Raw genomic sequence first — 15,108 nt, 5'->3', positions numbered from 1 at the left:
AATCTTAAAAAAAACATCAATACATTCAAAAGACAAAAAAAGAGGGAAAAGGAAACAAAGAACAGAGAGAACAAATAAAAGACAATTATCAATGTGGTAAACTTATATTCAACTATATTGATATTTACATTAAATGTAAATGGACTAAATCCTTCAATTAAAAGGCAAAGGTGGTCATACTGGATAAAAAAAGCAAGACCTAACTATACAATGTTCATAAGAGATGCACTTTAAATACAAAGGCACAGATGGGTTAAAAGTAATGAAAAACACTAATCATAAAGACACATACCATGCAAACACTAATCATAAGAAAACTAGAATTGCTACCTTAATATCAGAAAACAAGGAGGATTACCAGAGAAGAGCAATATTTTATAATGAAAAGGAGGTCAATCCATCAAGAAAATGTAACAATCCTAAATGTTCATACACCTAATAACAGAGTCCAAAATATTGGAGACATAAAGTGACAGAGTTAACGGGAGAGATGCACAAAGTCACAATTATGCTATAGGTTTTACACTCTTCTCTCAGTAATTGACAGAACAAGTAGACAAAAAAAGGATAAGGATAATTTGAACAATTCTATCAACCAATTTAATCTCATTGTAATGCATAAGCCCAAATGAAAAGTCAATTGTTCTAAAACCATTTATTAAATAATCTAATGCAGTATACACTCTTGGTTGCCTGCCTAATTTTCTTTCCCCTCTGCTCTTCCTCCTTTCTAATTGAAGCCTGTTTTCCCTTCCCCAGAGGATCCACCTTTCTGGGCACTGGCATGTACTTTAGGGCAATTCCTAATTGATCTAAGCTAGTCATGGTGGCCCCATTCCTTTTGCCAGGAACTAGTTTAGGCTAGGGTCTATGACACACTTGTGGCCAACAAGATGTGAGGGGAATATCCTTCTGTGGACTTTTGGGAAAGATTTTCTCTTTCATTAAACGAACCCAAAGCAGGGAACAACTTCTTCTTGTGCCCATTGTCATATCTGGACATAATACATGGAATTGCTGCACTCACCTTGCAACCATAATAGGAGTTATCTGGGACAAAAGGTGATACACCAAAGAAAGCAGAGAAGAAAGTAAAACTAAACTCCTCAATGGTTCCAATGACAAACTAGGTAACTTAACAGGAACCTCTCTGCTTCTGGACTTCAGGTTTTGTGAGATGATTCCTTATTGTTAAAAGTCAATCAATCACTCAGTTAATGCAGATTTATACAAGGTCATTCAATAACTTAATCCAATTTTGCAATTCAATTTAGATATTAACAATCCAGGGGTTCTGTAACAATTTATTAAACATTTGAATGCCCAAAAAAATATATGCTGCTGTGAATACCAGTGAAGCAAACATAATAGTCCGTATTTGAAGGAATTATATTGTTCAGGTTACATTGGTAATTTTGAATAAATATGAAACACTTAAGAGTTTTAACATGAGCCCTAGGGGAAGAATAAAACTCAAAAAACATCAAACAACAGGTAAATATAGGGGAAAGAAAATACATAAGAATATTACCTGTGTTTTGTCTTGTGCTCGTAGAAATTGAAGAAAAAAATCAGGTATTAAACAACTGACTGGTTAAATGGTATGCTATTCAAAACTTTAATCCTAGATATTATACACCTTCCTCTTCTTGTAAACAGGAAGAACAAGGACTTAATAGTGCAACACATACTAGCAAAATATTCCATCATGATGTAGTTCAGGGAGCTAAACAATGTCACTTAGCAAACTCTACCAAAACACCCCAACCTTTTAATTTGGTAATCCTACTCCTGAGAGCCTATTCTAAGAAAATAGAGGGCTCCATTAAAATTCACAAAGAGTTCCCTAGAGTTAATTCTATAATATCAAAACCTGGAAATACTCTAAATATCCAACATTAAGGGAATAATGTAATAAATTATGCAATAGTAACAGTACCCGGATTACAGAAAAATAGAATGATATGAATGAAGCAATGTTACATGAAGTATGACACCAAATATTTCATTCATTCAGATTTTTTAAATTCCAAATTAATAAAAAAAAAATGTTATTCACATGGGTAAAAGGCAATAATATATAAAATGAAAATTGCTATTGTCATAGAGTGGTGCGATTACTGGTGGGGTTTTGTCTTCTATTGTTTTCTAAGATTACTTTTTCCACTAATACTTCTAGGTTGTAAAAAAGTTGGATGCTAAATGAGGATGACATTTGAATTGATAGGGCTGGGGGATTTCTAAAGGACAGGATTTCATGAAACAGGAATGAGTATCAGGAATTGCATTCAGAGCCAGCCTAAAGAAAATAACCACAGCAAAGAGAACAGTATTATTAATGGAACGCAATGTAATTGGAAGCAACATGTTACTTATGTTGAAGTGAGGTCAAGAAGGGAGAACAAAATGTCAGCAGAAGATGTCACAGCAGAGGCATACTTTTTTTTTTACTGTGCTTTGCTTTACTGTGCTTTGGAGATATTGTGTTTTTTGCAATTGACTGTTTATGGCAACCCTGGGTTGAACAAGTTTATCGGCACCATTTTTCCAACAGCATTTCCTCATTTCGTGTCTCTATGTCACATTTTGGTAATTCTCGCAACATTTCAAACCTTTTCATTATTATTACATTTATGATGGTGATCTGTGATCGGTGATCTTTGATGTTACTACAGTCATCTGCCAACTACCGATATGGAGAAGTTCTGAGAAATGTGTCCTTAGGTGATTTCGTTGTTGCACAATCATAAAGTGTACTTACACAAACCTAGACGGTATACCCTGCTACACACCTAGGCTATATCGTATAGCCTATTGCTCCTAGACTACAAGCAAATGTGGCATCTTACTGCACAAAACAAGATGAGATTATATGAAACACAAGGGAAAATGGTGCAATCAAGCGACACAAGATGTATTAGGCTACTGTTGCTGTAAGGCAGCATACTGTTTTTACAGCAAACATTTTTATAAGCAGAAAGAGCACACGCTAAAATAACAATAAAAATATATTAAATATAGGCATGCCTGTTTTACTGTGCTCCACTTTATTTTGCTTCACTTTATTGAGCTTCACAGATGTTGGATTTTTGCAAATTGAAGAGATGACCCACCCCTTCCACCAGCAAAAAGATTCTCACTCGCGTTATTGCGATACTTGCTTTATTGCAGTGGTCGGGAACCAAACCCGCAATATCTCTACAGTATGCCTGGACATAAACCAGTAACATAGTCATTTCATTCCTACAGTACTATATACTGAACATAGTTATGCGTGCTATACTTTTATACAACTGGCAGCATAGGTTTATTTACACCAGCATCACCACAAACACCTGAGCAATGCCTTACACTGCAATGCATGATGCCCTTGTGAGATGGCAACAATGTCACAAGGCAATAGGCAATTTTCAGTTCCACTATCATCTTATGTGACCACCATTGTACATGTGGTTTACCATTGACATTATTATGTACCTAGTGCCTGACTGTACTGTAATTGTTTTGGGGTGCCACAAACCGTGCTCATATAAGACAATGAACTTAGTTCATAAATACTGTGTGTGTTCTGACTGCTCCACTGACCCACCATTCCCTGTCTCTCTCCTTGTCCTCCTGCTCCCTATTCTCTGAGACAATATTGAAATTAGGACAATTAGTAACAATGGCTTCTAAGAAATTAGGTCAATTAATAACAATGGTCTCTAAGTGTTCAAGAAAGGAAGAGTAGCACGACTCTCACTTTAAATCAAAAGTCAGAAGTGATTAAGCTTAGTGAGGAAGGCATGTCCAAAGCTGAGACAGACCAAAAGCTAAGCCTCCTGCGCCAGTTAGCCAAGTTGTGAATGCAAAGGAAAAGTTCTTGAAGGAAATCAAAAGTGCTATGCCATGACACGCAAACTATATGAAAGCAAAACAGCCTTGATGGAGATATGGAGAAAGTTTTAGTGGTCTGGATAGAAGATCAAACCAGCCAAACATTCCCTTAGGACAAAGCATGATCCAGAGCAAGGCCGTAACTCTCTTCAATTCTATGAAGGGTGAGAGTGGTTAGAAAACTAGAAGAAAAGCTGGAAGCCAGTAGAGGTTGGTTCTTGAAGTTTAAGGAAAGAAGCTGTCTCCATAACATACAAGTGCAAGGTAAAGCAGCAAGTGCTGGTGTACAAGCTGCAGCAAGTTATCCAGAAGATCGAGCTGAGATAATTAATGAAGGTGGCTACACTAAACAGATTTTCCATGTGGACAAAGCAGCTTTATATTGGAGGAAGATGCTATCTAGGACTTTCATAGCTAGAGAGAAGTCAATGCCTGGCTTCAAAGATTCAAAGGCGACCGGGTCTTATATTAATTTTTGCTCCAAAAGACGCATTTAGAGCTGATTGTCCGGCTAGGTCTTATTTTCGGGGAAACATGGTACTAAGACTCTTCCCCCTCTACCACCAGCTGCCCCTACAAGAATAACCAGAGATAGATACATCAGCTCTAAAACAGCCTGTCTTTAATCCCCAACAGAAGCAAACACTGAATGTACTTGTCCCCAGGCACCCACATAGGAGCTGATATAGTAGCTCTGCAGTCTGTATATTACCACCATATTCCATTAACATTTACCTTTTTTTAGAAGATATCTTAATTTCTTAGCGGTAATATCTAAATTAAATATCCCAAACAGAAACTGACAATAATCAGTTTCCTTGAGTATCTATAGATACTTGTACATCTCTCATCCTCTATCAAATTTCAGTGAATTTACGAGAAATCTCTGAGATGTCTTGTCCAGCTCCCCTCTAACTACTTATGGCTCAAAGAGATACAGGATACTAACAAGCAAAGGAGAAAATACCTAAGTTATAAATTCCCAAGAGATTCAGAGGGTACCTGGAGAAAACTAAGTAAGAATGAAAAACAGAAGCATGGACTATTCACAGAAGCATGGCCTATTCATTTTGCCTAAAGATATTTCAACAGTAACCAAGAGGAATACTCCTCCTATTTCAAATAATAACATCTTCCTTAGGAGAACAGTAATCTTTCTAATTGAGTAAAACTTTAGCAAGCTGTGGATGAGTACTGGAAGAGAAAAACAACTGTCAATGGATGATAATTTTGATATAGGGATCAATCAGATGAGGAGACAGATATCCTTTTGTTATCACCTTCAAATTTTGAAATGGTAAATCTATATTATGTTTGCATCCAGCATTTTAAACAGACTTCCTATATATGCAAATTATTTCTAATTTTAATAATATTATATTATAGTTTACTGCTGAGCAAACAAAAAAGTTGGAAAGGTTTAAAAAATTCCTTAAGGTACCAAATTACAGAAAATGTCAAACCTGCTATTACCCGTTACTGATTGAGATATTAAATGGGTATTAGAGCCAGAAAATAATGACAGATGCTCACAATCCACCATTCCGGCTGTGGAGAAGGAATAGTGACCACATCGCATCTATGTGACCTCTTCCTTGCTAACAGTTGTATAGAACACACTAAACAGGACTAAAGCAATTATGAAAAACACTGTTTTCCTAGTCGAGTGCTTGCACTCACTACCAGCTCATAAACTAGGATATTCCCAAATTCCAGTCTATCTTAAGCTATATATTGTTCAAGTAGAATTCGATGAAAACTAATATGAAGTACTGTTCTATATTGCTTCTAAACTCCCTTTGATAGACTACAAACATGAGTATGAAATCTGTGTAATAAATACTTCCCTCTGATCCCCATCTTAAAACTTACCAACACTGCAAAAAGAAAATTTCTGACCTAAGGGAGAAGTACAGAGATACAGAAGAGAGCTAACCTGATTTAAGCTAACAGGAAAATGACATTTCCACATGTGCTTTCCTCTGCTGTAAAGGAGAAATTGTCCTTCAATTTAACCTCAGTTCCTCTCAATACCTTCTACCATCCACTGATACAGAAAAATTTATGAGACAGAAGAAAGAGCAAATGGCATGTCCTTGAAATCACCTTTTTCCCTCTACTTATCATTGGGTAACTTACTCTGAAGAGGTTGTGTACATGATATCTCTTCTGAAGAACGTATAGTAAAATAATTTCGAATTTCTCATGGAAAAAAAAAATTCCACTATAACAAAGCTATTTGTAACGCCTTTGAAATGTGTTGTGACAAGATTTAACCTACATTCTGTGAATATTAACTACCTTTTGAAAAAAAGGCAGTTACTATGCCTTTGAAAAAAATTAATCTATGGATTTGAAAAAAATAATCTTATAGTAAGCATATTAATTTCAGAATCCTGAGTGACCCACTGCTTGACATTCTCAAACTAGGGGAGGGAGAGTGGTAATCTCTGATGGAACAGGAGGGACCTTCTCACCCAAAGCAGAAAAACACCCCCCCTCCCCCGTTTTCTTCAAAATTCCTGTATACCACAGGGACAGAATTACACGGCGCATCACCACTCACCTTGTGCTACTGTTGACATGACCACAGACGGTGTGGAAGATACCACAGCTGTTACTGCAACTGTACTAGGGACAGGCGATGGCGTAGCACTGCTGCTGCCACTGCTGCCACTGCTGCCCAGCGCGGACTGTGAAGCAGTGATCACCACCGGGGATTTCTGGGTTGTGGAAGCGATGACTGATGTTGGTACCAGCTTAGTGACGGCTGCATAGTTATGGGATTTGGAGAGAATGTTGGGCACGAAGGTTGAACTTGGTGATGTGGTCACTATAATAACCTAAGAAAGCAAAAATAAGTTATTTTCATATATCTATTATATTACTAATGTATCTAGACTTGCAGTTAGTTACATACAGTTCAAAACTAGCTTATGAAAGATGAAGAAACAATTCAACAAAAAGAAATTTACACCTAAAAATATTAAAAGAAAAAAATTTATGAACCAAATATTTTAAAAGACAACATTCAATGCTATGCAAAGTAAAGTGAGGTAAGCATTTCAATACACTGCTTAGGGAATATAAAGCGGAACAATCTTTCTACAAAGTAATTTAGATAGTCATTCATTTATAAATATTTGTTGAGCATCTACTATGTGCCAGGCATGGTTCTAGATGCTGGGGACAGTGGAATGCACAAAACAGACAAAGTTTGTACTTTCACGGAACTGCATTCTAGTAGGGGGAGAGAAACAATTAACAAAGAAAAAGTAAACATAGGTCATGTTGGAAGAGACAATAAAAAAGGTGGGAAATAAAGGATAATGGGATTTTTTAAATAAAGTATTCAATGAAGATTTCTCTGAGAAGGTGACATTTGAACAGAAACTAGAAGTAACCAAGGGGTGTGAACCATGTTGCTACCTAGAGGAAGAACATTCAGTGACACAGGGAGCAGTAAATACAAGGGCCCTGAGGCAAAAGCAAGCTTGGTATGTTCAAGAAACATCAAGGACCTAACATACAAATTGAATTTATAAGATAGAGAGTAGTAGGGGCAGATTCAGGCAGTAATGTAGGACTAGCTGATGTAAGATCAGGTGGATAGTATATACCCTTGATGTGATATGATAAAAAAGGCACTTTCCCTCTGTGGTCTTCCTTCTGACAATCCATAACCCTAGCCTAATCATGAGAAAAATACTAGACAAATTCCAGTTGGGGGACATCCTACGAAATATTTGACCAGTACTCCTCAAAACTGTCAAGGTCATCAAACACAAGGAAAGTCTGAGAAACTTGCACAGCCAAGAGGAGCCTAAGAAGACATGACAAATAAATGTAATGTGGTATCCTGGAACAGAAAAATGATAATAGATTAAAAATTAAAAGAAATCTGAATAAACCATGGACTTTAGTTAATATAAATGCATCAATATTGGTTCATTAATTTTTACAAATATCCCATACTAATGTAAAATGTTAAGAATGGAAACAATGCAAGGTATGTAAGAACTTTCTGTACTATCTTCTCAAGTTTTCTCTAAATCTAAAACAGTTCAAAAAATAAAGTTTTTTTTTTAAAAAAAAACATCTGCTAGGTGAAAAGTACAGTAGGGCAGAGACAGTAGAACAGGGAGACAAATTAAGAGGCTCTTGCAATAAAGCAGAGATGATGGTAAGCAAAGTGTTCGTGGTAGAAGTGCTGAAAAAGTTAGCAGATTCTAAATTTATTTAAAGATAAAACCAACAGGAGTTGCTGATAGATTGATACAGAGAATATAGGGATAAAAGACAGGAAAGAGACTTCAAGTTTAGCTAGTATGGCCAGAAAACAGTAAATGACATTGGGACAAAGCAGTTCAAACCAAGAGAACAGGATAGATCAAAGGTCCTAAGGTGGGAATTACTTTGATGTACTTAAAAGCAGAAAGCAAGCCAGTGTAGCAAAAGCATATAGGGCAAGGAGGGGTTGGGAAAGTAAGCAGAGGCCAGACCAAATTTGTTGTAAGCCAGAGTAAAGAATTTAGATTTTATACTAAGTATAATGGGAAGCCATGGGATGACTTTAAGTTGGGAAACAACAAAATTTGGGTTTTATTTTATAAGATCATTCAAGCTGTTATTTAGTAAGAGGTAAGAGTAGAAGCAGTGAAACTAGTCAAGAAGCTATTATTGCAGTAGACCAGGCAATGATAAGAAAAGGAGAAGTAATCAGATTCGGATAATTTGGGGAGGTAGAGTCAATAGGACTTGGTGTATGGAAACGGCAGGCTTAAGGAAAAGAACCAAGATTAGCTCCGAGAGCTAATATGCATGGGTTTATTTACATCTCCCAATAATCCCATGACACAGATACTATTATTATCCCTACTTTACAGTTGAAAACACAAAAATCATTTACAAATCTGTAATATCACAGTTTTATTTTGGGTGAGTATAATGTGGTGTAATGATACCCCAAAACAGAGCACAGTGTCTTTTTCCTCTTTCACCAAAATTACTTGTACCAAGGACAGAAAACTGTGAAAAATCGAAAGAATTTAAGGGAGAAATTCTTTTCCATTTTTATATCAGTCCTCAAGAAGGCCTGAAGTTAAATTAGTCAGTCAAAATTTACTGAGTATGTCTTTACTCAGTCCTTACATCTCAAAGAAGCTTTGGCTATATCATTATTATACATTTTTAGTGTTACAGATACTTAAAGACATAAGTACACATCCATTACTTTAAGAAGTTTGTTAATTATTTGAGGAGTCAAGAGAGATATACAAGTCTTGACCAGCAAGCACCTATATAGAGTTGACCAGCATATTTCTACATAAATTTGATCAGCAAATACCTGTATAGCATTTATTACAAAACACCCATCAGCCATCACATAAACTGAAAAGAAGTAGACCAATATGGTAAAAAGACCAGAAGCTTAAGAGTCTGAAGAACCTAAGCTTAATCCTGCCTCTGCTACTGACAAATGGCAGATCCCTGGACATGTTCAAATCTCTAGGCTCCAGCTTTCATCTATAAAATAGGGATAACAATATCTATCTTGCAAATCATTATAAGGATTAAACGAGATAATGATGTGAAGCATCTAACATAGTGCGAGGCACATAGCAGGTGATCAATATTTGGCAGTCAACAAATGGTACTTATTAGTATTAATTGTTTATTATTACTACTTAATAAATGTTAAAAGGATAGCAGTAAAGATGTTATAGATGAAATCGATCTGGAAGTATATAGTTTAATGTACTCCATTTTTGTTTCATTAAAAAATTTTAGATACCTTTTCCCAAAATTCAGATACCCCTGAGAACGCAAAGAACTCATCACTACTACCATAGCCAAACCAATTGGAGTAGTGAGGGCAATTAGGCCACACAGTTGCCAAGTCCGAGTTAGGTAGCAGCTTCCTGGAGCACAGCATTTCTGAGGACTCTTAAGGCACAGATGAGGCTTCGCCAAGGCTTGGCAAGGAAGTATGCGAATTAATTAGCAATGTCTGTCATGGGCAAGGGAAGGGGAAGCCTGCACACTTGTATCAAATATTTGCAATTTCAGAACTAGAAATTAGTAGGCTTCTAACATTAAGACAACAAAATCTAGTGTCTTTAAGAGGATGTTTTAGTTATAGATACAAATTATAAAACATATTTTGAGATGTCAGTCTGCAAGTTAACTGCTGATCTGAAAAGGGGTTATCCAAATTTAGAGATCCACCTTGAAGAAAATTTACTTGCTTTTTAAAGTTACTTATTAAAGTTACTTATTAAATAAAGGGATTTTGAAACCAAGTGAACCAAACAGTGTTTATTCAGGCCATAATTCAAATTACTGACCTTCTAGCACTCACAAAAACTCCTTAAGAGTGCTGGGACTTGCACCCTAAGGATAAAATGAAAAATATCAATCAAGCACATGAAAGCATAAAGCCATATTCTGTTGCTTTGTTTATATAAGTGCTATAACCGATGTTACACTTAAAATGAAGGCACCACATTAACACGGGTGTAAATGTGTCTACCCTGAAAATACAGGACCTATTTAAATTTGAATCAAGTCCACAAATTCATAAATAATTATATTTAATGTAAAAGTCAGTTTACCTAAAATAATTCCTAAGTTGACTTACGAAGGATTTGTGAGAAATACAAGGTGAATGCAATAATGTCAACAGCCTTACAGCGATTTCAAAAAAATCCAACTACCCAGCAAACCAGCAAAAGGAAAACAAAAATCAAATAAAAATCCCAAAGAGTATCTATTAGTCATATCCACGCTCAGCTTGTCCAAGAAATAACAAAACTAATAGCACTGCGTACACATGAATTAAAAGAGTACAGTTTTGCATCTGGAACATAAGCAGATACTCAATAAATATTTGTGGAATGAATGAGTCTTATTTTTAATAGAATTTATTTTAAATGTTTATTTCTTAAACACAGTAGCACAAATCTAAGGATCTGAGCCTGAAATCTTATGGAATGGCTCGTACATGACTTTGGAGATATGCCCTCTTAATAAGTATCACAAGTGTGACAACCTCAACTATTCATTCTCGATTGACAATTCAGAAGGGGAAAAAAAACAAAAATAAAGATGTGGTAAAGTCTGTAAATTTTTTTTAAAAGTTCACCAGTTTCACTCATTAGGTGAACCCCCACCTAATCCAAGTATTTTTATAAAGGTCTACCAAAGAAGATTGGAAAGTTAATAATGTTAGGTGACATTTACTATGAACTCATCATATGCACTAAATCAAAGCACCTTCCATGAATCAACTCATTTAATTATCCTGATAACTCTAGGAAATAAGTACTATTATTAACTTTGTTTTATAAGGAAATTTAGGCTCAAGAAAGATGGTATTAGAGCCAGTATTAGAACCAGATCTATTCATTCATTTACTCATTCGACAAATACTAATTAGTACCTGCTACAGGCCGGACATTGTTCTAAAACACTAGGGAATACAGATGAATAAGGTAAAGTCTCTACCCTCAACAACTTTTACTCTATGGGAGAAATAGGACATAGACAAATATGTAACATAATGTCACCTAGTTGTAAGTATAACAAAAATAAAACAGTGAAGGAATAGAAAGACATGGATGGGAGATGGATGCTCTTTTAATTGTAACTTTGCTACACTGTTTCTCAAGCACCAAATTAAAAGAGTAGATGAGGTGGGGAAGAGGGAAGAATTACTGATAAAATAAGATCCAGCAAAGAAGGCAGTAAAAAAAGTTACAATATGTTGACTTAAAAACTCACAGAGTACAGCAGATTGATGCCACCTAATATAGGGAGGGATAGCCCAGAAAGCAATAACTATATTATAATATTATATGAAAAGTGATATTCACAAAAATTACTTTGGAGTCATCAAACACAAATGCAAAACTTATGTTCAGTATAATACTTAAGCAGTCATCAAAACTAGTCAATTTCTATATATTAAGGGGTAAGTTTCAGTTAATTGATTAATTCGCTTATTTGGAACAGCTCATTTGCAATAGTGCAAATAAATAACACACTGCTTTTCATAAAATACTTGCAAGGAATGGGAGCTAACATTTTCTTAATACATATGTTATGTTACACTTTAAAATACCCAATTTCATTTAATCCTCACAATAACCTTATAAGATTGGCATTATTCTCAACTCATGGATGGGTAAACAGATTTAGAAAGATTAATGTATCTCAGACTGGAAGAGTTGCGTTCCCAACTCAGTCCTCTTTAACTATAAAAATTCTTGCTTGATTTTAACACTACACCATAATGCCTCATCCTAAGATTGAAAATAAAATTATATTCCACAGATCAGCTCATTATCACTTGTAGTTTATTAATAAGAAAATATTTTTTAAAATATTTTTCAAATATCCAGGAATCTCAAGGAGGTTCATTAAATGAAAGTTATCATGGATCTAAAGATTCAAAGGTGGGGAAGGACACACATTTAACACAAAAATTTACCTCCACACCTTCCCCCAAGCCCCTCTAAAACAGTATGAAGGGATTTTTTTTAAAGGGAAGAGACGCATAAACTTGTATGGACAAAATGGAAAGAAAACAACAGCTATAAAGTTTTGGAAACTGGAAAACAGACAAGTAGTAACCAATCAAACATACCCAAGAGAGTGGAAACCTAAGACAGCAAAAAGAACAAAAACAAGACCACTTGCATCAGAGAACCCCAGAAAGACACAGGAATCGAGAGAATTAAATAATTTTGAAGTGGGGGTAAAAGTGGCACTAGAGAGAAGAAAATTAATTGAAATTCTGTTTAAGCAGCATTTCAATCCCCAGGTATCCTCCCACATCCTAAAGACTACACGTAAATCTGAGGGAATCTGATGACACCAGGGTAAGTGGGCTGGGTGATGTGCTGAAAACAGAGAGGTAAAGTCAAGTCTAGATACTGACTGGTGAGATTATCCAGCCCTCTCCCTCCATTTACTCTCAAAATACTCACATTACTACTCTAGGTAGGAGATTGGAAGATTCTTCTCTGAGGAATCTGACCAGTCCATGAAAAAGCCCTAATGAGAGTGACAGCTTGGTGGAGGGAAAGGGTCATTGGGTGCTTCTCAACAAAACAGCCCAGCTAGTTCAACCTAGAATGAAAGTCACCAGCCAACATGCCCCACCCTACACATAGAGTTTCCTGTCAGCTTTTTAGTGCTCACTTTCATATATAAATACATAGCCAGCATTTAATGAAATTCTGAAATGAGAGATCAAAACAAACATAAAAGGAACTTACAGCTAAAACAGAAAACTTGAAAGAAGAAAATAAAAACAAATTATCCTGAATTATCGATAAGAGAAAATAAAAACAAATTATCCTGAATTATAGATAAGAGAAAATATTATGAAAGAGCAGAATGCTATTTTTTTTAAAAAGAAACTTCCAGAGAACAAAAATGAATTACTAGAAATTTAAAGTATAAAGGAAAAATGAAAAAATTTCATATAAGTAGCAAAGGATAAAGTTGAAGGATAATAATAGTTATAAAGCATTTAACAGTGTGCTAGCTCTATTCTAACATTTTTACATTTATTATCTCATTTATTTACACCCCAAAACCATAAAAAAATAGATATTTTTTTCCTATTTTATAAATGAGAGAACTTAGATCTAGAGCTTAGTTTTCCCACAGTCACATAGCTAACAAGTGGCAAAAACTGGGATTCGAATTCAGGAAGTCTTATTCCAAAACCCAGGCTTTTAACCCCTATACTACAGTAGAAAGAAAAAGCAAACAAATGGAAAATGGGAGTGAGAAAGCACTAAAAAAAAAAAATTAAAGGATCAATATAGGCAGTTCAACATCCTGAATACTAGGTGATCCAAAAAGAGAGAACAGAGAAAAATCAAAGAAATTAAGAAATTTCCCAGAATTGAAGGACATGAGTGTCTAGAATGAAAGAGGCCACTGAGAATGCAATCCAATAGATAATAAGGACCCATACCAAGGAAAATTACCTTGAAATTTCACAACTCTGAAAGTTACTGAGTTTTCAGAAAGAAAAAGGATCTGAAATTAGAATGGCATTGGGCTTCTCAAAAGCAATACTGAAAGCCATAGACAATAGAGTAATATCTTCAAAATTCTCAAGGAAAATGACCTCCATCCTAGGATACTTCCCCTAGCTAAACCATCAAGAAAGTGGTAGGGTAGAATAAGGAAATCTTCAATCCACCATGCAAGGTCTCAAAAATGTACTTTCCGTCTACCTATACAAGAACCTACTAGAGGATATGCTCCAGGAAATGAGTAAACAAACCAAGAAAGAGGACAATCAGAATGTGGAAGATCAGAAGGGAGACCCCAGAAATGCAACAAGTCTAGGGTGCCACCGGCAACCAGACAGATTAGCGTGGGAAGTCCGAGGGTTCTAATAACATGAAACTGACAGCATGCTGATGATTCGAACATACTGAGACAACAGTTTAGGAATAAAGCGATGAAAGCATACAAAGAATAAAAAAAGAAGACAACAATTATTCACTTAATCATATCCTTTCTTCTTCTATGAAACACCTAACTCTGACAACTTTGTTCCTCTGGCCAAGTGAAAACTGAGTTCCTAAAGGTAAAGTTACCTTATTTCCTATTACAGGTTAAAAAAATCTTTTACATTCTAATTTTTGTCCAAATGGCATCACAATAAAACAGAACGAAGGTCTTAGAAGTAAGGGATCTGCCAGCTATGGCATATTAGGCAAGGCAAGTCATTTGGCATCTCTGAGCCTCATCTACAAAAAGTGAAATACTAAAACCTCTTCCAAAGCTTTATGTGCACACTTAAAGCAAGAGATGTGAACATTCCCAGCAAAATGCCAAGCACATAGTACGCGCTCAGTGCATGTGTGTGAAATCTGCACCATACTGACTGAAAGAGATGGAAGCCGCCACTGGCAGGCAGACTCCCTCCAGCACATACCTTCTGTGTTGTCGTGTTTGTCGTCTGCGTGGATGGTTTGGTGAAGGTTATTTTCACAGGAGACATGTGGGGTGGTAAGGAGTTGGCAATGCTCTGCATTATATTGCTCATCTTGGGACTGCCACTCACAGGCACGGTGATGGTCTTGGAGACCGGAACCACGGCCTTTGGAACCTCCTTTAGGACAACAGGGGACGAGCTGGACGAGTTCGTTCGCCTTCGTTTCCTGGGCTTTTCATCTTCATCTGAACAGCTAACACCTGAAA

General features: G+C 35.9%; 1 protein-coding gene across 16 annotated transcripts in view; it reads right to left on the bottom strand.

Annotated features, from left to right (window-relative positions):
• EMSY (EMSY transcriptional repressor, BRCA2 interacting) overlaps positions 1–15,108 on the bottom strand; it is an 89,670-nt gene that overhangs the window by 56,740 nt on the left and 17,822 nt on the right. For all 16 annotated transcript variants that reach the window (XM_081062546.1, XM_081062556.1, XM_081062547.1 and 13 more), the window contains 2 exons: positions 14,843–15,102; positions 6,443–6,719 (listed from right to left, as the gene is read on the bottom strand). In XM_081062546.1, coding sequence (XP_080918672.1) covers positions 6,443–6,719; positions 14,843–15,102 — 537 coding nt within the window. The remainder of the gene's footprint in view (positions 1–6,442; positions 6,720–14,842; positions 15,103–15,108) is intronic.

The sequence above is a fragment of the Rhinolophus hipposideros genome (genome assembly GCF_964194185.1).
Source record: "Rhinolophus hipposideros genome assembly, chromosome: 10".
Taxonomy (NCBI): domain Eukaryota; kingdom Metazoa; phylum Chordata; class Mammalia; order Chiroptera; family Rhinolophidae; genus Rhinolophus; species Rhinolophus hipposideros.
This window is presented reverse-complemented; position numbering and strand designations above follow the sequence as displayed.